The sequence below is a fragment of the Sesamum indicum genome, linkage group LG1 (assembly GCF_000512975.1).
Source record: "Sesamum indicum cultivar Zhongzhi No. 13 linkage group LG1, S_indicum_v1.0, whole genome shotgun sequence".
In the NCBI taxonomy this organism is placed as follows: Eukaryota; Viridiplantae; Streptophyta; class Magnoliopsida; order Lamiales; family Pedaliaceae; genus Sesamum; species Sesamum indicum.
The window spans coordinates 17,693,835-17,717,426 of NC_026145.1; the positions used below are offsets into that span (position 1 = coordinate 17,693,835).

General features: G+C 35.2%; 4 protein-coding genes and 1 long non-coding RNA gene across 11 annotated transcripts; 4 read left to right on the plus strand and 1 right to left on the minus strand.

Annotated features, from left to right (window-relative positions):
* On the plus strand, window positions 2,543-7,338 carry LOC105172501 (pentatricopeptide repeat-containing protein DOT4, chloroplastic). Of its 4 annotated transcripts, none has more exons than XM_011093974.2 (5): window positions 2,543-5,237; window positions 5,329-5,385; window positions 6,186-6,251; window positions 6,336-6,700; window positions 7,089-7,338. In XM_011093974.2, exon 1 carries the CDS (start codon window positions 2,697-2,699, stop codon window positions 4,614-4,616), a length of 1,920 nt encoding a protein of 639 aa, XP_011092276.1. In that variant the 5' UTR covers window positions 2,543-2,696; the 3' UTR covers window positions 4,617-5,237; window positions 5,329-5,385; window positions 6,186-6,251; window positions 6,336-6,700; window positions 7,089-7,338. The 4 variants fall into 4 exon arrangements, with proteins under 4 accessions (XP_011092276.1, XP_011092267.1, XP_011092259.1 ...); XM_011093965.2 differs by having other exon boundaries at window positions 2,543-5,172; window positions 5,297-5,385; XM_011093983.2 differs by having other exon boundaries at window positions 2,962-3,074; window positions 3,179-5,385.
* LOC110011253 (elicitor-responsive protein 3) lies at window positions 6,011-6,927 on the plus strand. Its single transcript, XM_020694993.1, has 5 exons — window positions 6,011-6,077; window positions 6,186-6,251; window positions 6,336-6,474; window positions 6,565-6,700; window positions 6,790-6,927. The coding sequence occupies exons 1-5, from the start codon at window positions 6,011-6,013 to the stop codon at window positions 6,925-6,927; spliced, it is 546 nt and encodes a 181-aa protein (XP_020550652.1).
* On the plus strand, window positions 8,255-11,468 carry LOC105172527 (rop guanine nucleotide exchange factor 3). Of its 2 annotated transcripts, none has more exons than XM_020691727.1 (8): window positions 8,255-8,630; window positions 9,031-9,395; window positions 9,619-9,735; window positions 9,833-9,987; window positions 10,081-10,155; window positions 10,244-10,552; window positions 10,711-11,055; window positions 11,165-11,468. In XM_020691727.1, the coding sequence occupies exons 2-8, from the start codon at window positions 9,092-9,094 to the stop codon at window positions 11,282-11,284; spliced, it is 1,425 nt and encodes a 474-aa protein (XP_020547386.1). In that variant the 5' UTR covers window positions 8,255-8,630; window positions 9,031-9,091; the 3' UTR covers window positions 11,285-11,468. The 2 variants fall into 2 exon arrangements, with proteins under 2 accessions (XP_020547386.1, XP_011092304.1); XM_011094002.2 differs by having other exon boundaries at window positions 8,259-8,630; window positions 10,244-10,549.
* LOC105172539 lies at window positions 11,634-18,927 on the minus strand. Its single transcript, XR_848664.2, has 5 exons — window positions 18,736-18,927; window positions 18,225-18,355; window positions 17,976-18,051; window positions 13,800-14,345; window positions 11,634-11,898 (listed from the first exon to the last, which is right to left on the minus strand). It is a non-coding gene; the product is annotated as an uncharacterized LOC105172539 (long non-coding RNA).
* On the plus strand, window positions 20,102-23,352 carry LOC105172545 (zinc finger CCCH domain-containing protein 12). Of its 3 annotated transcripts, none has more exons than XM_011094038.2 (3): window positions 20,102-20,395; window positions 20,505-21,672; window positions 22,754-23,352. In XM_011094038.2, exons 2-3 carry the CDS (start codon window positions 20,889-20,891, stop codon window positions 23,053-23,055), a joined length of 1,086 nt encoding a protein of 361 aa, XP_011092340.1. In that variant the 5' UTR covers window positions 20,102-20,395; window positions 20,505-20,888; the 3' UTR covers window positions 23,056-23,352. The 3 variants fall into 3 exon arrangements, with proteins under 3 accessions (XP_011092340.1, XP_011092348.1, XP_011092357.1); XM_011094046.2 differs by having other exon boundaries at window positions 20,550-21,672; XM_011094055.2 differs by having other exon boundaries at window positions 20,108-21,672; window positions 22,778-23,352.

Here is a 23,592-nt window from a genome sequence, read left to right on the forward strand (position 1 = left end):
AATCTGCTCAAGATTATAACTAACTGAAAATGATTCCATGGCAGCAAAATGTCAGATACCTTTAATTCAAAGTCTGGTGGAAAGCCAATTAGAAATTCCTAGTTCCTCCCATGATATTTAATTTATCAGATAATCTGATTTGGTTGTTAAGAGATTCAATAAAACATAAACGTCCATTATTCAATGATATGATAATCATTTATTACAGCAATATTATTTTCCTGGTTGACTAATTCATATGATAGTATCTGTGGACTCAAATAATCAATATGACTTGAAAGCCATGCTAAGAGATATACCTACAATCTTCACAAACAATTGCATTTTCATTCGGTACTCCAATCTCGTGGAAAATGAATATCCATTACCCACACAGTAAAGTGACCAGCTCTTTTCTGATTTCAAAAAGGCAATATCATGTTAAGACTGATTCTTATTACTTTTGGGAAGAGACAATCAGACTCATCCATTTGTTATCTAAACATCCACTACCAGCCACATTGAACATTACTTGTGACACCCCACCAGGACGAAAGTATTTCCTCATTATATTACCAACTGCTAAGCAAAAATCCTGAAACAACTACATGAAATGCCAATGAAAACAAGTGATTGTATAAGTTTTTGAAAATTTCAAATCAGTTAAGATATATCATGTAGAAACGCTGCCCATCTTATCCCATGTAAATTGAACAAATGGATATAGATGTATGGACACAAAATTCTTGGAAATAATGTACATGATACAATATCGTGTTAAGAACACAACGGCATAGTTAAATGCAGAACCAAACATTAGGTTGCATACAATCATCTTTCATAAAAGAATTCAGATACATGTTACAAACTTACAAGAAGAATACTCCAACAAAAAGAGCAAAAATAATAAAAATCTACACGAAATTAATTGATACAAAAGCATCCCATTATGCAACCAACTTGAATTATTTCGATCCAACTCCAATAATCAATTTTGTTCTAATTTTATTCAATCTTCCCCTTCTTTCCATCCAATACTGAAATAAGTTCAATTATCACGTGTAATTTTTGCAGAATTAAATTATATTGTGCTTCCTTGAGACACACACCAACCACTAAATAATTGACACAAGACCTAATCAAAAGAGAAAAACACCACTACAATCAGGCAATGACCTTGGACTTTCAAGATTAGCTCATCTAAACAACTACCTCACACATGGAGCAACCACATTTTAACAATATAAATATAAGAAAAGTCGTTCACCCAATAATCAAAACTTAAGCATTTATTCTAAACACACATGAATCACTTGTGGGGTACCATTTATGCTCCAGCGGTTCAAAAAGAATAAACAATGGCCGATTTTTAGCAGTTTTCGAGAAACTAACAGAAACCGGTGATGAGAAAATAAACATAAAATATAAGATGATCTCCACTGAGTAGAAAACTGTTTATAGTATACAGTTGCCCGCAAAGCTATGCACATGAAATGTGAAAATATAATCAAATAAACTTTGAAGCAGCTGAATTCCGATGTTCATACGCACTCGCACCGCATGCACAAGCAGTAGCAGGAAAGTGGGGAAATTTCTCCATTTTTGAACCTACCTTGGGGTGAGAGAATACTATTATATATAAAGGGATTTTGAGGGGGGAAATGAAAAATACTCTTATTCCAGGTTTGCATCTACAGTCCAAAAAGGAAAAATTTATAAGAAAGTACCATAAAACTCTTAAAATATATTTTTCTATCCAGAAAGTTTGTCATAATTAGGGTAAATTACAACGATTTTTCCTAAAATTTATCATAATTATGAATACCCTTCATTATTTAAAAAATTACCAATACCCTCTTATTTTAATAGCCGTTAAACAATTACCCCAATCCGTTAGGTTGCATCCATTTTTTATGGTGAATTAATCCAAATGCCCTTGTAAATTAAAAATTATAATTTATTTATTTTTTAAATTTTTTTTTATTTTTTATGAACTAAGTGGATAATTTTTTAAAATTTTTCATTCATCCCATTCGATTTTTTTATAAGTTTTATTTTTTTTAAAAAATATAAATTTTATCATGGAACTAACGTATGAATTTGTATTTGATGGAAGAATTAAGAAAAATAATTTTAAATAACTACAAATAAAATGAATTTGAAATTTATCGAAATACTAATAAATATAACTCGAAATGAATTATTGAATGAGTAAAATGGATTTATTTTTTGGGTTTGAGGAATAATTTAGATAAATTATTTCAAATTATGACTCAAATTAGAAGAATTTAATTGAAATTCAACAATATTTTATAAAAAAAATTCAAAGTAAGAGTTAGAAATTTTTGAAATTATCTTTAATATAAAAATTGCAAATAAATTAAGAAATGTATTATTATAAAATTGAAATTACCAACTTTGGATACATCAATCCAACACAATGTTCTTTTAAGGGGGCTAAAAGTATATTGTCTTAATTTGAGGGGAAAAAGTGTAATATACCTTTAATTATTACTAATATATCTTGTCTCATCCTTAAATCTTTTTTCCTCCCCAGTAACGATTCACCTGCCGCAGGGTTCTTCAAACTGGCAGAGTGGCGCCAAGAACAACACCTCTCCTCGCTCTCTGCCTACTGATTGAGCGGTCATCTCGCGGAGGAGCCGATGGTATAGTTAATCAGTATAGCGGAGCTTCGTTGAGTTATTTATGCTCGAATGTCTAATGTGGTTCGCTGTCGAAGTGCGCACAAACTGTTCGATAAAGTCACCAAGAGACGCCAAGCTTCTCAGACATCGCCAAACTGCAAAGCCAATATTTCTTTATGTCGGAAACGATTGAATTTGGTGGACCCTTTTGAATATTTTAACCAGAATGATCTTCCTAAATCATGGACATCGAAAATTTCGAGTTTAGTCAGGGAATACCGGCCTCAGGAGGCCATGGGTTTATTCAAAGCAATGCTCGTCAATGAACAAAGGCCAAACTTCGTGACGGTCTTAAGTGTGATAAGAGCTGTTGGTTTACTTGGTTCGAAAAATTTGGTGTGTGGAATCCATGGGTACTCCATAAAAATGGGTTTAATCGATTCACAGGTATCAATTGTAACAGCGCTGATTGGTGTTTACTCTAACTGGGATATGGGGAGTGCATGGAAATTATTCAATCGGACACCTAATAAAGATGTTGTCTTGTGCAGTGCGATGGTTTTGGCATGTGTGAGCAATGAGGAGTATTTGGAAGCATTTAAGTTAGTAAAGGAGATGATGCTTTTTGACATACAACCTAATCATGTGACAATTTCAAGTATACTGCCTGCTTGTGCTGATCTTGCTGCATTGAAGCTTGGGAGAGAAATTCATGGTTACTCTATCAAAAGGCCACTTTATTGCCATACAAGTTGTCAGAATTCACTTATGGATATGTATTCCAAATGCAGGAACTTAGAGTCAGCACTTCAAGTTTTCAGACACATGGAGAACAAAGATATCATTTCTTGGAGGATCATGATACATGGTTCTGTTGAAAATGAAATCCCAGAAAAAGCGTTGCTGCTCTTTCTTGAATTGCTAGCCTGCAGTGTCAAAGGAGTAGATGAATGTATAATCCAAGATGTTCTTGGAGCATATTCTCAATTGGATGAGAATCATATAAGGGAGGGACTTCATAGCCTTGTATTCAAAATGGGATTTACAGCATTTATTTCTGTGATGACTGAACTTCTTCAAGTGTATGTTAAATTTGGCGACATTGATTCGGCTAGGAATATATTTGATCAGCTTAAATATAAAGATTTTATTGCTTGGAGCTCGATGATTGCAGTTTATGCTCAAAGTACGCAACCTAAGAATGCCTTTGATATATTAAGAGAGATGCAATTGGCTGACCAGAAACCTAATGAGTTCACTTTTGTAAGTTTACTGATGGCCTGTACTTCATTGGATGCTAAAGAGATCGGCGAAAGCATACATGCGCAGATAACAAAAGATGGACATTCGACCAATGCATTTTTGACATCTGCACTGATTGATATGTACTGCAAACTTGGAAGAACAAGTGAGGGAAAGGCTGTTTTTGATGAAAACCCCAGCAAAGATTTGATATGTTGGAGTTCAATGATAAATGGGTATGGGATTAATGGCTGTGGAGAGGAGGCTCTTCATTGTTTTTCAAATATGTTGTCGTATGGGATAGAGCCTAATGATGTTGTCTTCATATCACTTCTCTCTGCTTGTAGCCACTGTGGGCTGGAGTACGAAGGTTGGAATTGGTTTCATGCAATGGAATCCATGTATGGTGTTAAGCCAAAACTTGCACACTATGCTTGCATGGTGGATATGCTTAGCCGTCAAGGAAACATTGAAGAAGCTCTTGAATTTGTGAACAATATGCCCATTGAACCTGATAGGCGGATATGGGGAGCTCTTCTTGCTGGATGCCGAAACATTCATGGACCTACTGAAATTCTGGAAATTGTTGCCAAGAAGCTCATCAGTTTGGATCCAGAAAATACCAGCTACTATGTGGTTCTCTCCAACTTGTATGCTGACCAGGGTAGATGGGAAGAAGTTGAGAAGTTGAGAAATATGATTGACACTAAACCACTGAAGAAAGTTATGGCTTATAGCACAATCTGAGCTAAATTACGAAGGGTAGTTTATTGAAGTCTTGATCCAAGGTATCTGATTCAGGGTCGTAGAAGATTTATTTATGGATATAGAAATTACTGTAGCAAATGCAAAGCAACATTATCTTTGAGGAAACCAACTCAAACCAGTAAATCTGTTGAACAGAATAAAACTTGATCAGTTGTTCCCTTGCTACGGTGCAGAGAAAGACACATAAGGTACTCCTTTTGTAGTGGGACTGCCATGTAATTTGAGATGGTGAGATTCTTTCTGCCTCTGGTAATTCCACAGAATTAGGACACATGGCTTCATAATGGGTCCCTTGAGAGGCTTAGGTATGAATACATTGTACAGCAGCACACAACAGCAGAAAAAAGTAGAGACTGCATGGGTGCACTTATAAATCAAAAGCAGAACAGATGTTTATTTAAGTTGATGCTGACAAAAGCACCAATCTCTATTCCAAAGTGCTAAATATGATTAGTAGCTGTAACTGATTGAAGAAGATGCTTTAGTTTATTCATGCTAATGGTTAGCAGAAAATCTCAAAAAGGCTCAAACAAAGGTATGGGGTTCTTAAGGCATCAAAAGCTCAAGAGTGGAGCCTTTGGAGTTTCATAGTTGTATCAGGTTAGAGCTCAATGACTGCAGTACTGCTCTTACATTTGCTAGGAAATTCTCTTCTGTAGGTTGCTACCATTCCAACCTACTGTATTGTTAGGCATTTTGAGGATGCGATGAGGACGAGTCATCTTCATGTTCCTCTTCTAGATTCCAGGTGGTTGTATACTTTTGAATGAATCTTATTTTGTTACCAGTTCTTCAGCAATAGCAATTATATCACTTGCCTTGTTTACCTTTTATAATTCTTATTAACAGTTTCTCCCTTAATATTATTATTTTAACAATGATTGAAATGTTTATTAGGTTTCCGAAGGCCTATTAACTTCCTTAATGATGTGTCCTGTTGCGAAAACTTAAACTAGTTTTAAAAAATTTCAGGGTGAAACTGAGTATATACCGAGATTGGAAGTTGTATCCTAAAATTGCTATGTGAATATCAAGACATAAAACATGATAAGTTACCAGACAAAAAGTACAACTGTTCCATAATGTTGAGATCTCAAACACAAGAAGTAATAGAAATTTTTCAAGATCCTGAATGCAAATATTTAAGAAACATAACATACCATATTTAAGTAAGTGCATTTAATTAAAGTTTATAGTGTAACATTTATTGCTCAAAATTAATAGATTAACAAAACATGCAATGAATTAATAGCTTCTCTTAACTCCCCTTTTTTACAGTTATTGAATAAACCTTTTAGGCAAGTATGTCCCTCTATGACCAATGCAAATAATAAGGAAAACTAGCATTCCTCTTAAGAGTGAAAACTGATAAGATGAAAGGTGCAGTCCTTGAAGTACTTCTTGTTAGTGCTGAAGGCATCGATCACAGGAACATTGTTGGTAGGACCATTTCAACAACAGTTTTGGATTACTTTCTTTCTTGAATATGAAGTATATATAGTGATAAAAATTGTTCATATTGCTAAATATTATATGCTATATTGACAGGGACACCAACTTATCATGTTATTGTTCTATGTGGCACTCAAGTATGCAGAAGCAAGACTTCATCAGGTTTCCTTTGAAAAACATTAAACTTCTAAGATTCTCCAACTATTTTTACTCTAAAGTTTTATTAGCGATATTTTGCTCGTGCAGGGAACCCTGATAAAATATACTGGAATGAGAAATTTACATTTGAACTGCCACCATCCGAATTAGAAAATCTTAGCCACCTTAAACTTAGAATCGTAAACGAGGAGTACTTCACTGATGGCGAATTTGTGGGTGAAACCATGTAAGAGTTTCACTGTTACATATGCTTCTCTTGTGTCCCTTTTGTTGTTTCATAATCTTGTGAGTTTATAATACCATCTTTGCTTTCAAGAATTTTCCTGAAAGGAATAATTGTGGAGAGTAATTACAAAGGCTTGGTAGAACTGAATCCAGCCCCGTTCAACGTGGTGCTCGAAGATGACACTTACAAAGGACAGATAACAGTAGGATTGAAGTTCATCCCGAATGTAAGCTAATTCTTGTTGTGTTTGCATTCGTCTATGACATGCTGGATGGTCCTTCCTTTCTGTAACTCCATTTATTGTTAATTTCACAGACTGTTCTGCAAATGAATAGAAAACAATGCATTCAGGAGGAACGAGATATAGATGAATCCTTATGCAAGATGGTTGTGCGTCTCTGGGAGATGCCGTGGTGGGGGCATCTCTTTTCAAATAAGCACAAAGAGAATTAGGAAGTTGTTCACTAGAAACGCAATATGCATTCATGATTAGGGAGGAGGTTTTATTACCAAAACTTGTATTCTTTTAAATCGATGATGTTCAACAAGAATTTTCGATGTTCGATCATTCCATTTGGACAGTGCAAAAATGTCTCACAACAGGTTTTGGACAGGTCGTAGTGGAGATCCACACATCAAGATTGCTGCTTATGGTGGCAATTTTTGGTGCGCCTTTTACTCTCACATGAAATCTGTATTAAGCAGTGTGCTGGTGTACTGTGCTATTAGCAGAGCAGCAAATAAGAGCTGCATGAAATAGTTGGTGAAATGTATACATGGATGTAACCAGACAAAATTTATGCATTAATTTTTGCTAATAAGTTCATGCCCTACATTCGACTGAGTCATTTAGGACATTTCCCTTTAGGAGATGTCGCTACAATTGGGTAGGTGAGATAAATATGTCCTTTCTTCAGTTTCTTGGGAACTTCTTTTTGCTATTTTGCAGCAAGATATTAAATGATTTTTAATGCAATTTAATGACTTTCCACTTGTTGTTTTTCCTTTTCCTTTCATTTTAGTCAACCCAACTCAAAAATCAAGATTCATGTTCATGTATTTATTCATATCCACATAATTATTTGACTGTCTCAATTATGAATGAGACAGACACCCTTGTTTAACACATGCCACTCAATTGCACGTTCTTTGGCCATGTATGTGAATCCAAAAAAGAGTCGTGTAATGGTGTGCACGTCTAACAATTGGACCTAAATTTGGTGAAAATTCGCCCCCTAATAAAATAAATTATTTTCTCTATCCACAACGTTTCCATTTTTTTAGACTAAGTTTCATGCTAATCGATCTTTTATTTGTTTGTATGATGTTCACATGTCTCTTACATTTCATGTATTTTAGCTTAGTAATATCTAATGAATGTGTTTTGGCAAAAATTGTAATGCATTAGACGATGTAAATGACTCTCTTGAAGAGGAAAAATTGATTGGACAAAATAGATCGAATTTGAGCTATTTGATATAAAATTTTGAATGATAATAAGTGAATTTTACCATATTAAATTTGCGTAAAATTCTTGAATGTATTATTAGTGAGCCTAATCTTGGGCCTACTACTTAAGACTACATTTCTCAACCATTTTTTTTTCATCCATCAAAGCATAATATTACTTAAATGTACACCCACCAAATAAAATTATTACTTCATAATTACTGGACAAACATGTTCAAACTTTTTATATATTATCTCCATCGCCCAATCAAATTTTTTAATCACATCATAATTAGCAGCCCTTGAGACTTGAGTTCATGGAAGCATCCCTAACAACCCCCCACCCCATTCATATATCAAGAGATTATTGGATTATACTACACTAATTATTATAACTACCTTCATTATTCTCTCATTTCCAACTAATATAGTACTTTTTCAGCCAAGCCCACTTCCTATACAAGTTCTTGCATGCTTGTCTTTCCTACAGAATTCAAAAAATAAATCAGCACCACAAACACCAAAAGGGTTCAAGCAATTCCCAAATTTCTTGATCAGTGGCTTCTAATTCAAGATTCTGAAAGGGGTAAAAGAATTGTTCTTTTCGGAGGAAAAGTTTGCAGGAGATGGAGATGGGAAAAGAGATGTTCCAAACGGTAGCCTTCAGTTTCCACTGTTCAAATTCAAACTCTTGACAACATTAAAAGGTATGTAAAGAAACCATACCGTTGCTTTCTTTTCTAACTGCCGTTTTCGGCTTTAGTTGTTTTTCAAAATATTTCAGTTTTGTTCATCCCCAGCAATTTTTTGCTTTGCCTTTTCCAAGAAACTTTGCTGCATGTCTACCGCAGAATTATTTAAATTTCTGATATGAAACAATGACATTTGCATCTTTTTCTTGAAAAAAAAAAGAACACATCACCATTTGCTTTTGTTCTTTTTTTTCTTACCTCTCTTATACTCCCCAGTTTGAACTAGTTCCCGGGTAGTTTTGCATTCAAATATTCAGTCTGCAACCTTTTTCCTGTCTGAGAATTTGTTCCAGATTCTTGAATCTGTGTATAATAATTGAATTCTTGACAAGTCTTGTTCAAATTTGGCCTGCAGGAATTTTGAGAAAAACACAACATTAGCCCAGAAGCAGCATTGTAAGGATCAGAATTCGGAAATGGACAGTAGCACATCAACTTCTGATGAGAATTATGAACTGGGATATCAGCCTTCTCCTTCTTCTGTGGATCAAACTGATCAATCACTCACAGACACGACGAGCTGTTCAATTCTGAGTGCCGACTCTTTTGCCTACTGTAGGACTAATTCTGAGGCCTCAGCTTTCTCAGAGCACACAGATAGCTTTTCTGAGATAGCCTCTCCAAGTTGGCGGGGCCTCAAGTCGCCAGCTCGTGCAGCCCTTTCAAGATTAGGCATGAGGCAGCACAAGCATGGAATGGATGAAGAAGTAATGGATTTAGGTGAGGTTTCTTTGTAGTTATTTGCTTGTATTCAACTAAAATTTTACTTTGGTTTCTTGCATCAGCCTCTTTTCTTCTGTCTCAAGAATTCGTGTACTAGTGTAAACAATTTACTGTGTTTTCGAATTCAAGTCCAGATGTAGTTTTCCTGTGTGTTTTAACTAAATAGCAAATGTAATTGTACAATAATGCTGAACTGTGAAGTGTTGAAAAAATATTACAGAACTGGAATTGATGAAGGAGAGATTTTCAAAGCTGTTGTTGGGGGAGGACATGTCTGGCAGTGGGAAAGGAGTCTGCACTGCTGTTACAATCTCAAATGCCATAACAAACCTCTATGGTATTATTTAAAATCTCCAACACCTCTTCTTTTTGCATTTTTCAAGATTTTTTGCTTCCTTGAATTCTTGATTTCATTGTTTTTTTATGCAATGCAGCTTCTGTATTTGGTCAACACCAGAGATTGGAGCCCCTGCATCCTGAAAAGAAATTGATGTGGAAAAGAGAAATGAACTGCCTTCTATCTGTATGTGATTATATAGTGGAATTCAGTCCCACACTGCAGACTTTAAAAGATGGGACTACTTTAGAGGTGAAGACTTTTCCAAGTTTTGGTTTCTAAGATTTGACTGTTTTTTGCCATTTTTTCATGATTTTAACAAGGTTTAGCGAAACCCACTTGCAGGTGATGACAAGTAGACCGAGATCAGATATTTACATAAACCTTCCTGCCTTGAGAAAACTTGATGCCATGCTCCTGGTATTTACTCCAAAGCCTATCATAAATCTTTCTCTTTCTTTTTGCCAGAGGTGAACATCAAGATGATGACTGGATTTTATGGCAACAGGATATCCTGGACAGCTTTCAGGTGACTGAGTTTTGGTATGCAGAACAAGGGAGCATGTCGGGGAATTCGACTCGTTCGGGGTCATTCAGAAGGATTGTCGTTCAGCCACAGCCTCAGCGCAAAGAGGAAAAATGGTGGTTGCCGGTTCCTTGTGTCTCCCCAGATGGCCTCTCTGAGAAATCTAAGAAACATTTGCAGCAAAAGCGCGACTGTGCTTACCAAATTCACAAGGCTGCGATGGCCATAAATAGTGCCATTCTTGCTGAAATGCAGATCCCAGAATCATATATGGCTTCCCTTCCTAAGGTAGTAGTGGTTTAGCTGCTTCCTCATCAGTCCTTTACAAACAATAGTAATAAAAATGAAAATGTGTAATACTCAAGTAAAATAGGAAAAGAAATGAGTAACTTGTAATTTATTTCTGGTTCCCTGGTGTAAGAATCTGTTTTCATTTCTTGTGACAACAGAGTGGAAAAGCAAGTGTGGGAGAGACAATCTACCGCTACATGTATAATGCAGAAAAATTTTCACCTGATTATCTTCTTGACTCTCTCAACATAAGCTCAGAGCATGAAGCCCTTGAGCTCGCTGACAAGGTTGAAGCCTCAATGTACACATGGCGCCGAAAAATGTGCATGACTCACTCAAAATCCTCATGGGACATGGTTAAAGATCTCATGTCTGATGTTGACAGGACTGACAAGAATCATGTCTTAGCAGAAAGAGCAGAAACTTTGTTGTTCTGCCTGAAGCAAAGATATCCTGAACTTTCACAAACTACATTGGATACAAGCAAAATCCAATACAATAAGGCAAGTTCTCCATCTAAGTTACAAGCAAATAGAAGTACATATGCAGGATTTAGTCATAATGAATCAAATGTTCACCACATGTTAATTCACTCTTCATTATTCTTTGCAGGATGTAGGACAGGCAGTGCTGGAGAGCTATTCCAGAGTATTGGAAAGTTTAGCATTTAATATTGTTGCTTGGATTGAGGATGTACTTTTTGTAGATAAAACCATGAAAAATCAGGAGTAGGTTCTCTAAAGCAACAAAAGTTTTAAGTCCAGTTATTTGTTCTAGTATGGCAGATAGAAGTCCTTCATAGACAGAATTTTTTTGGGATGGAGGGCTATATTTATCAATGTAATATCATCAAATTCATCCAACTGTTTATCTTTTAAATCATTCTTCACTCTTTTATACAAGGACAGTTCTCCAATATTTCTATTAAGTTTATGATATGGAAATCATACACTTGAATTTTACTGTCTACAGTGCAGTTGCTTGGGATGGCAATATTACCTATCCTAGCAGCTGCATGAAATTCTTTTAAAAGAAACATATGGATAGCAATTGCTAGTATAGATAATATTCTCTTTAATGACTTAAGAATTTATGCTTTACAAATATTACAAAAATATTATACAGCAATATCTCCAAAATATCAAAGCAGAGATAAAGTAACTGCCTCAAGTTTCAATGTAGCTCACACAAACACCAGCTGCTGTCATTATTGGCCAAAGTCATTTCTAGACCATAGTATACACATGTAACACTATTCCCTACCTCCAAACAATGTATATCAGTGAAAAGTTCAATATCCCCTATGAATGCACAAGGTGAATGACAAGTATCCCATGAGTTGCTGGCTGAAAATACAGAGAAAGAACTTATTAGGAGGGTTAACCAGGCAGGCATATACATTGAGATAAGACACTCCTAAATAAACAGGTCATGTGAAAAATGAATAGCTCACTACATAATGAAGCTATGCTAGTTTTGTACTTAGAGTGGCTTCTAGCTAATCTCCTCACACCAATACTAGTCCGATTGAACAATACATTTTTCTTGTAAAATATACGTGTGGCTTTGTAAAAAGCCCAGTTTACCTAATTTAAGGATTTTGCGGCAATTTCTGTAGCATATAGGAAAATCCAACATGTTTGGACACAATACTTAATTATTCCCAAGCAATTTGAAAGGAATAACAAAAAGTAGATATTAGCTAAACAAATTAAGGTCCTCAAAATTAAACAATAAGCAAGTACCAAATATCATTAACCAACAAGGCACTGAAACACTCAAGCCACATATGCATAGAGCAACAGCTCCAGGTCTCGAATCTCTGGTTGATATATTGCCTCCATTTGCAATATATAGATTTGTCATTATATCATTTGAATTGCCAGGTATGATAAACCCTCTCCACAACTGCAATTTTATCGTTTACGACATGTTTCCTCGTTTCTAGAACAAACAATGCTTTCAAACCATCACAGTTATTTACTTCATTAACTTGTTGGTTCTCCAAAGACATTGATGTTGTCGCTTCCCATCTTTAAGGATTGCACTTTCTTATTTCCCTTATCCAGGTTTTAAAACAATCCTTCACTGATTCTGCCTTTAAAGTCCTTCATCTGTTTCTCAACTTGTGAACTAAATGGACTGCTTCAAGGGGAGACAGGAAAACATCAGTTTGAGCCTCATCTTCATTGTATACAACTGCACAACAATGGACATTACAAAAAACTCAATTTCTCTTTTCCTAAATCTACCTGTGCTCTCATAACTGATACCTAATCCTTGGTCGAGCCATGATAAAAGCACATTATAGGCAACCTTTGATGTAACAGTCAAGCCCATAAAGGTGACAAAACATACATACAGAGAGGTGATACATTTGACGAAGTCAAGATGGTTTGGTTAACCTGGCAAAGAATAATAATATTGATATAATGAGAAGAGTGAACCACTATAGCTATCCAAAAAGATGATATGTACACTGATTTGATACTTTCATTGGTCAACTCACAACAAAATAGTTATGTCTACTATTTAATGAGTTCTATCTAACAATGATGAAGTTGGAGAATAGAAAGGGACTCTGAATTGAAGCTGGCATTGTCATTCCAATCAAACAAGGAAATCCATTCATTGGCCTTAGAAAACATGAGGATATCATCCAAGTCTACCACAGAATAATCTTAACCAAATGTCTGTAATTTCCTTAGATAATTACCTATCTAATATTTTTCAATTGAAACCTTTAAACTAGTTCAGGTCATTGCAAATTAGAGAGCATAGGACTAAATTGTGTACAGCACCTGCAATCACAAAAGATGAAACCTATTTTTAAGCATTGAGAAGAAAATGGAAGCACTCATATCAAACTTTCTTATTTACCTATATATTCCAAACCAGAAGATACATCACCCAAACAACTTGAACATTTGACCTTCTCAACTCCCATTCATCACCCCTCTCATTATGTGTAAATTCGCAACCCAGACTTAACTATTGCGTTTGCCATCAATTATCAGGAAATCTAATACCCTAGAACTATGAAAAGTCGTTTCACCATGTCTTATGCACAACATATGTTGAATACCTGACTTCAGTTCCCACACAGAGAAAAATAATGGGATAACAACAGATATAAAGTTACCAAAGAGTAAAAGCCACTCCAGTTGTTGTAATACAATTTCATTTGTAATAAAAGGGAAAGTAAATGTTATTATTCACTAAAACCACAATTGTTTATCTATGTTACCTCAAAACACCTTCTCTCTCACGAAGAATAGATGGAAAACAAGAGAGACAACAAGCACCTGCAAGAGTCAAACAAGGCCAGGAAGAAAATCCTGATACAACATTGGTTCTGTATAGTGTCAGAATCACATTCCTTCACTCCTTTTTAATCTTTTTGCAAATTTAAATTGTAGGAGAAACTCTTTCTATTGCTTCTCTATCCACTTTCAAGTGCTCCCATATCTTTATAAAGTTCCTAGTAGCAATCACTTTCTAGCAGTGCCTTTAATTTAATCAAGAGAAGATCTTCACCAAACTGTTGAATCTCCAGAATAAGTGCTCTAGAAAGATTTACTTTTAAGACCTTTTACGAAGTGCATTGTGTTACGGGTGGTAGGATGAAAGGGGTCTTATTCAATGTTCCAACGGCTTGATTTCTTCTATTAAAACTTCCAAATGAAATTGGATTTAAGAGAAACATCTTTTACTGTTTCCTCCAATTCTGGCATTAGCTCCTTTACTATGGGGTTTCATTTTGGTGCATGAACTGTTCTGTAGTAATTTCCACCTGCAACATTTCCACCAACAAGAAGAAGAAATCCCAATAACAAGATGTGAATTAGGAAAGCAAGCAAAATATGATAATAACTCCTAATTAACTTGAAAAACAGATTAGTGAAACTGAGAAAGAAACTACTACAGCTCATGTAACTACCTTCAAGCTTCTTGACATGTTAGAGACAGGAAAAAGAATTAACTAAAAAGATTCAAGAGTTGATATGTTTACATGATATTAATACTCATGCTACTATTCACAACAAATTTGAAAGCCAAGTAAAAATTTAGTCAATGTGACATGAAGCATCAATTGATTCCAAATATTCAAGAACTTGAGTCCTCCTTCACAAGCGAACTAGATAGATCAAGACGGATTTCTTAGGCAAAACCTCCCAAAGTCGGCTAAAATCTAGATAAAGTAAAGAAAATAGAGTAGTTGGAAGTCAATTCCTTCTAGCCACGTGTTTGGCAAAGAAGTCATACATGACATAGCTTAATTTTATTATTCATAAAAGTTGCTCCATCTATTTGAAGAAAACGAATGACAAAGAGTAAAGTTCGCTAGATATCAATTTATTAATAATCTTCTTCAAGAGAGTTTAGTAATGTAGACATGTCCCATTTTCACATTAATGTGTAAAGATATTTGGCACAAATGTAACATGCTCTAGGGTTCCTCATGATAAACTTGAAGCATTTCTTAACCTCTTTCCTACATTTCAAGATCTATATGCAAATAAAGAGTCAATAGATGTAGGATTATTTTCCAACATCCATTAACTATTGATATGTCCTCATAGTAAGTTTTTTGTTTCTTCTTTTTTTTTTTTTTTACACATTTTCAGATCTTAATTAATATCATGTACTTCCTCCATCTAGCTTGATGCTAAACGGCATTCTAGATACGAACTGAAAAAGTGAAAATTTTGTATCTTATTACATTATGGCCCATCAAGAGTAGATGACATCATTACTTTAATAGCTGACGGGTTTCAAGAAAAAGATTCATTTTAACAAATGGGGTATTAGTTTAAACGTCCAGAAAAAGAAAGGAGCATTGAACTTGGGATGAAGTTATAATTTTCTCTTTAATAACTGAACCTGTTTGCCTTTTAGTTTTTGTTTCCCTCATAGAACCAAACATTTAGACTGATTCCTATAGAAAATCTTTCCAAAAAATATTTAATGTCATGCTTGACTTAAATCTTGTCCTACAAATTTCATTTTCAATATCTAAGGAATAAACTTTTGTTTTCTATATTGACTCTAAAATTTAATAAATTTGACATGATCCAGATGTACATAAACATATATGGCCTATTTAAATTTCTAGTTCCACTTTGAGTAAGCCCCAAAGATCTTTCTTCCTATTAAAACAGAAGAAAACCATCTTTTCTTCAAAATCAGTGTATCAATCACGAATCTAGCCACACTCTTGTAATACCACTCCCACAAATAAGAATCCCATTATTATTTGATTTCTTCTTCACAGAAGTAAATATAGGATATGTGGAACAAATCCAAGTTAGCCTATAAAGAGGGGATGTAATTGTATTAGTGTCTCTTATTGATGTCTTATGTGTAATACTATTTAACCTATTTATACACACACATATAGATATATATATATATAGAGAGAGAGAGAGATACAACCGAGAACATTTCATTTTAGATCATAAGAGTTGTTTCCAAATAGTGTTAAATTGATTACGTACAAGTGAAGATTGTTTGAGGTTTTTGAAAGTGAGATTGCACTAACAAAGACAATGCTAAGCAAGTTAAACTCTTAAAGCACTAAGAGCTCTCTCAAGGTAAAAAATGATTATACCTTTCTAATCAGCAGAGATATTGGTTTATGTTAAAATGGACCGCTAATCAAATCGCACATCTAATTGGTTCACTGCTTACCTAGTCCAACCCACTTTTTCTAGATGTTCTATTCATGAGCTCATAATTTAAGCCTGTAACTCTCTCGCGAAATAACATATCTGAACCAACTCTTTAATAACTTTATTTAGATCACTCTCAATAGAAACTATAAAATAATTGGCAGTAACTCTACTTTCTATTCGGCAAAGACATTGATTTATGTTAAAATGGACCGCTAATCAAATAGCACGCCTAATTGGTTCACTGCATCACTAGACCGACTTACTATCTGTGGTATTCCATTTCATGCGCACATAATTTAGATCGCTCTCAATAGAAACTATAAACTAATGACCAAAGAAAAGTAAAAAGAAGGAAAACAGAGAAATCTCAATGAAAAACTCTGCAAGTTTCATGGTTTCTCTGTATGCCAATTTTGAACTTCCAGTTCAACGAATTGTGCTTTTTCCTTCCCTTTTCCCCTCTTTTCTTCTTTATTCCCTTATCTGTGCAAGAGCACTTACTTCCATTTAGTATGTCATATTGAGAGAGCTAATGTGTGCTCTGGAGCATCAGTTCTTCAAGCGATCAAAGCTAATTCCAGCCCCTTATTTTCTGTACGCTCTCAATTCATCATCCATCCAAGTTGGGCGAGAATAAATAAGGAGCCTAATTTAGAACTGGCGCCATTAGCTCAGCTTTTTTTATTATTTTCAGGTTTTGGTTGGAGGCCATGAGTTCAAAAGATAATCATCTCCAGACTCTAACATATTGGCTGCTTGATATCGTTGTTTAGCCCCATGAACCGGCCAATCAGGTTTGGCTTTGAAAATGTTGATATATATTGAAGTTTCATTTTGATATATTATAAACTAAAAATCTAAGGAGATCATGCTTGGATTATGTTGCAGTTAGCATCAAGCTCATAAATGAAATAAAACTTTGTAAACATTATGATCCTTTACATGTTAAGTTACATAACTAACTTATGGATTTGGAACATGTTATAGTAAAATGAAGTCATAGATATTAAACCTATTGAACATGGTTTGAGGCAATACTCAAGGTTCTTGCTTTCTTCTCCCATGCTAATAGATATTCTCAATGTTCTCCAACAAGAGATCAAGAGCTATGCTAATAAACATGGTTCCAAGCAATACTCAAAGTCTTGCTTTCCTTTCCCATGCTTATAGACATTCTCAATCTTCACAAACAAGACCGATACAACCTTTCTACTACAGTTTGTGACACTTTCGGAGTAAACAAAGCAACTTATACAAATAATATAAAGTAATTGTCATGTAATTTCTTTGGTGTGGAACACTTAACCAACACTATTTGATCTGCAATCACAGACTTCTATTATTTACTAATCTAAATTTTACCCAACACTGTAACTTTTACTCAAGAGATCCGCCATGATCTAACATGTTACTCATTTGGGAACAGCGGTAAGTTCTTGAACCTCCAACAGAATTGCTTGATGCAAGAAGGGGAAGCAAACGTCCAGTTCACTCTCACTTAAATCACATATAATTGCATAAGCATCAAAAGTACATCAAATACTTTGACTGTAAATTAATCACCTTCACTAGACATAACATGCACCAATCTCAACCACAAAACAAGCAATTAGGTCTACCAGAAAACTTTCACCACAATTTAAAAAATAGCATAACATTCCACAGGTTGGAGAACATAAATGGAGATTTTACAACATTTAGCTTGTAAGTGCTTATAAGCTTATAATATATATCACTTGCTTACTCACAGATGTCCTGTGCTGAATACAATTCCTCGTGCTTGAAGAAAGAGGCTGGTCTTTATTATGTTATAAACTCATATACCTGCATCATAAACAACTAACCTGTGAATTAGTTGGTGATGTTAAGTGATACCTACGAAGATTGAGAAATGTGAAGAAAACTGGGGGAGATGGATATGAAATGCATGGTAGAAAATCACAAACGAGATGCTCTACAAAAGATTACAAGGTACTTGAAATTTTGTCAGCACATACCGAAGTGGGAAACTCATGAAAACCGACACCCAAATAATCTTAGCAAGCATCAGATGACTTGAAGGATGAAGGCTATGACTGCTCCATCAAGTCTTGCAATGATTCACTCCTATGATCGCAAGCACAGATTGCTACAACCAATGTCAATTTACATGAACAACTTCTCGTTTAATAAGTTACATAAACCTTGAAAGAAATCCACTCATCGTCCACAAAAAGAATAGAGATTAAATCATGTATATATTTGGAAATAAAAAATTAGACCTGTTCACAGTTTTTAAACCCACAGATCAAATAATGCTGTGTGTCAAAACACAAAAAAGAAACCTTCAAGAAAGGAGCAGTCCGATACAAATACAGGCTCCAAAAAACTAATAGAAAACAAAATAAAAGAGATCAAGAAATTCAGTTTCTCTTCCGTAAAAATTGTACGAACAAACACACAAAAGTGAAACAACAAATCCCAGTGTAACATAGTATATCAAAATAAGAAACATTAAAGGAAAATCACCTGTTCGAAGTCTGGCGAAGAAATCGTTTTCCGACTGAGAAAACAAAAAAGACAAACGAAACTTCAACTGCAATAGACGAGAAGAAATTTAGGATTTGCACTGGTATACTAGGCAGGATGTATATATACACAAAACCATGAATTTAATTGCAGTTATTTCAGGGGAATCTACAGCTAATCAGCAACTAATAATGAAAGGTCATTGAAATCAGATGTTGATGATCTCTGTAGGATTTATTGCCTTTTATCCGTCACAGGAAAGCGTCAAACATCTCAGGAACGGTTCAAATTCAATTCCAACGGATATGAGAGCATAGAGCGTGGTGATTTGCTAGTTCGTCCTCGGAGATAATATTAATTACGAATTCTCCCCCTTATTTTGACAATTTAGCCTTATTTCCCAATTTAAAATACATAGTCCCTACATTCCAAACAGTTAAAACCTCAAAGATAAAAACTAATACAAAATTATGTACGTATTCTGAATAACACATAAGGGATGAGTTTGATAAAATTAATTTTTGTACTTTTGGAATTCTTAATAAAGTTAGTAGGCAAAACATGTAAATCAAAGTTTTTTAAGGGACTTGAGTGAAATTACTGCTTCATTATTACCCAATTCTGAAACTTATTTACTCACCAACAATTATGTTGGACTCTTTTGAGGAGGTATTTAAAATCCACCAATGAGATTTTCTGATCTGTAAAATTTATTAATCTTTCTTATGTAATTTAAAAAAAATAAGTATACCCATGCAACAGAATAAAACACCTTACTTATGTATATTGAACTGCTTATTCAACCTAATAATAAAAAGTAAACGAGGCCTAAACAACTTAAGAAACACTTTGATATTATCAAAATTCGCCAAGTAATAAAAAAGAACCACATTATTTGATAATATTTAAGTCGAATGTTCAACCTACCTTAATCGTAACTTGTCGGATAAAAAGTATAAAGATTATGAAAGGGAGGGTGGTGGAATAAAAGGGTAAATTACATTATGTCGTTTGAACTATGCTCATTCTTATATTTTTGTCATTATTTTTTTTTTTTATCTCAACTTACCATCTCAAATTTGATAAATTTGTACTTTGTCGTATGTGATCATTTTTTGTTGATTTTTCTACTAGAAAAATATTTCATGTTGTGCATAGTGGGAAACTATAAAATCACATAATTTTTAAATATTACACGTGTACTACATATAATATTTTTTTGATAAAAATTAATTATAAAAGGCAAATTGTAAATTTTATAAAATTGTGACGGATAGATGTAAAATTTGTGATAAAAGGTATAATTGAAGGGGGCAAAGAATATTTTACAATTTTCCTTGGACGTCTGGACTATCCTTGCAGCCAAAAGGGTGTATACAAAAGTCTCTACGAATACAAAGTATTCTCAGTATACATACACACATATATATGTGTTATCGATGACGGATGAGCATTAAAGATAACGCTCTATCAGAGTTGAGCTGACTGCAAGTTTCATCAAATAAAGCACCTGTCTTTACCATAATCACTATTTTTTTTTCCTTTTTTTGGTAGAATTAATTTGAAAAGGCTGTATTATCTGCTGTCTGAAATATAGCAAGCATTTTCTTGGAAGTAGGAGCTTCAAACTTTGAGATCTGAAAACCCTCTTTGGATTTTGGTGAGTAATCTTACTTCTCAGCTTCTTATCTTGGTTCTGTGCTGTAGCCCTCTTGTTGTTTGCTTTGTTGCTTGGCAAAAATTGGATTTTTATGGCCTTCTTTTCTCAGAGGTGGAGTCAGCGGTTGAGCTGTAGTTTGATTATGTTGATGTAGGGTAATATGTGGAAGCAGCTTCGTGATTTTGTTTGGTTCTTGTGTATGAAATTTACAGCTGAGAAAGATTGGATTATCTGGAGTAAGTTATAGTATGAATTTGTAGTATTCGCATTTATTGTACTTCTTAGCTAAGGTTTGCCCTTCTTTTGGCTTTTCCATACACCACAAGTGCCTCTGAAGGGAATAAAAGGGTTGGAGGTTTCTTGGAGGTTTCACCATAATTAAATATACTCTTCTTTTCTTCAATAGAGGACTAGGTTTTGGGCTTCAATATTCCCCTTCTAGGGTTTTCTTTGTTTGGGAATAATTTTGATTACTGGGGCTTTTTACTGGAAAATGGACTATCGTCGGGAAAATGGGTTTTCTAGTGGAAATGTGGTGCAAGTTCTTTCTGGGAATTCTGGAAATGCTGTGAATGAAAGCTGGGGTGCTGGTTATGCCGATCAGGCGGTTTGGGCGACCGAGGATGACTATGGGATGTGGAATGCGGAAGCTTCTTTTGACAACAATTCGAATTCAAATTATGATGGGAGGGTATCCCAATCGCGATCGGGAAGTGAGCCGCCTAATAAAAGATCTAGAAATTCCCAGTCGGGGGATTTGGCGGCTTCTAATCGGTCGAAGGCGATTGGAAAGATGTTCTACAAGACCAAATTATGTTGCAAATTCCGGGCCGGAACTTGTCCATATATCACCAACTGTAATTTTGCACACAGCATTGAGGAGCTTAGAAAACCACCCCCTAATTGGCAAGAAATTGTGGCTGCACATGAGGAAGAACGAGCAGTATCGTCTGAACCGAGGGAGGAATTTCAGATACCAATTTTGGGGGTCAGTGACGACACACAGAGGTCTTACAAAGGGCGCCACTGCAAAAAGTTCTATACTGATGAAGGCTGCCCATATGGGGAGAATTGCACTTTCCTTCACGACGAGCAGTCAAAAGCCCGAGAAAGTGTAGCAATAAGTTTGGGCCCTGGCAGTGGTGGCGGATATGGGAGCAATGGAAGTTCATCAGCCTTGAAGCCTTCAAATTGGAAAACAAGGATTTGTAACAAGTGGGAGCTCACTGGGTATTGTCCCTTTGGCAGCAAGTGTCATTTTGCTCATGGAGCTGCAGGTATAATGTCTATCCAATTGTGCGAGTTGGGTTTTGAAGTTATTTCTGATGCATTTAGCTGCATAAGATTTTTCTTACCCATTTTCAGTCAAAAAGTGAAAGCATTTCATGTCCTATTTTTGGGTGAGTCCTATGCTTTTATTAGAGTGCATGAGGTTTTCTCACCCAGTGGTTGGTTTTGTTGAAGAACTCGCCTGAGGGAAAATATTACTTCCACTTCTATAATCATTTTGAGAACCATCTTGACTACCAAAGTAAAAATCTCCAGATCCAGACAGCTTTCTCCTACACTTGATAATTGTGGCAAAAGCAAAGAAGGATGCTGAACACAGTAATGATGTCTGCCAATTTTGTTAGAAAATCCACAAAATATTTTCTGTAGCTAGGTTGTATAACCTGATGAACATGCTTTCCAGTGGATTCTTTAACAGAACACATGAGATATATTTATTATGGTCATTATCATTTATTTTGACCATATAATGCAAATACCATCTTTGGATTTAACCTTGCTGCACAATAGTAGTTCTTTTCCTTATGTGATAAGTTTTTGGCCCGTGTAGCTCAGTGTATCTGATTTCCCTTTTTTGTCTGATTTGCTTGGGGCTTAATACATATATGCCATGGATAAGAAGAATATTAATAGCTTATTAGCTCTTCCAAGTTCTGAGATGGTCTGGACCATCTTTGTAAGCTTACTCGTTGCTTAAGTTGAACATATTTGTTCTGATAGGAATATAGATTGTACCTCTTGTAGCTTGCTCTTAAAAATTGGTACAGGCAGAAATTAAAGAAAAGTGCCCAAAAGCAAAAATGTGCAACTTATATGATTTGGTGGGAAGCTTATTCCTCTTACGTGCTTCTTGTTTTGAAAATCGTTTGCTTTAATTAAGTTGTAAGAAAGCTTATTGCACTTCTACTTTATAGTTTATACAAATTCTTGATATGCTACTATACATTGACAGAATTCTACGTCTAAAATAGTTTATGTAATTGTGCCACGTGCTTGTTTGTTTTTATCTTTTTTCTTTTCTTTTGATTTATGGGATTCTACGAGTTGAGTTTCTATGTTTATGATAAGCTCAATATCTTCCCGGAAAACCAGAACTGCACCGTTATGGCGGAGGACCAATGGACTCAGAAGTTAAAGATTCTTCTACTCCTGATGCCAAACAAGGGGTACCACCTGCTAAAACTTCGGTCGACATCATTGTTGCTTCTGCCACATCTGTTCCTCACTCTGATGGTTATCATCATATTGGAGTTCCCTCCCAGAGGTTGTCCAATGTGATACAGAAGACGGGACAGAGATCTACTCAGAAATGGAAGGGCCCAGATAAAATTAGCAAGATATATGGCGACTGGATCGACGACCTTGAGTAGGCTTTCTACTAATGTTGAGATAAACCCTGCAAGTGGCTTTCCTAACAAACGATGTTTTTATCATAGAATAAGAATGTTTCAGTTGTAGAAGATGGGGTGCATGCAGCCTAGTGTTGCCCATTTTTGTTGTTGTATCAGAATGTTGCTCTGTAAAAATATAAATCCTTTCTATTCGATGTCTGTTGTTCATGGATGGAAGGTTTGTTTGCCAGGTAATGGATTATCATGTACAATTTCCCTGCTTACAACATTATCAGACCATGTAAGAAAGCTATTTTATGGACATGTATGTTTGTTGAGGCAACTCCAAGAAATCAGTCCATTTATGTACGAGTTGTTCCTGGTAGGGTTGGGAAAAGGGCCTTTTCTTGTGCTTTCTGTTGTGAGTTTCCTGAACATGGTACATAGATTAAGACTTTGAATGCATGCACGCAATTGTTGCATTGTTCTTTGCAGGTCTTCCTCATCTGATTAAGACTTTGAATGCATGCACGCAATTGTTGCATTGTTCTTTGCAGGTCTTCCTCATCCTCCAAA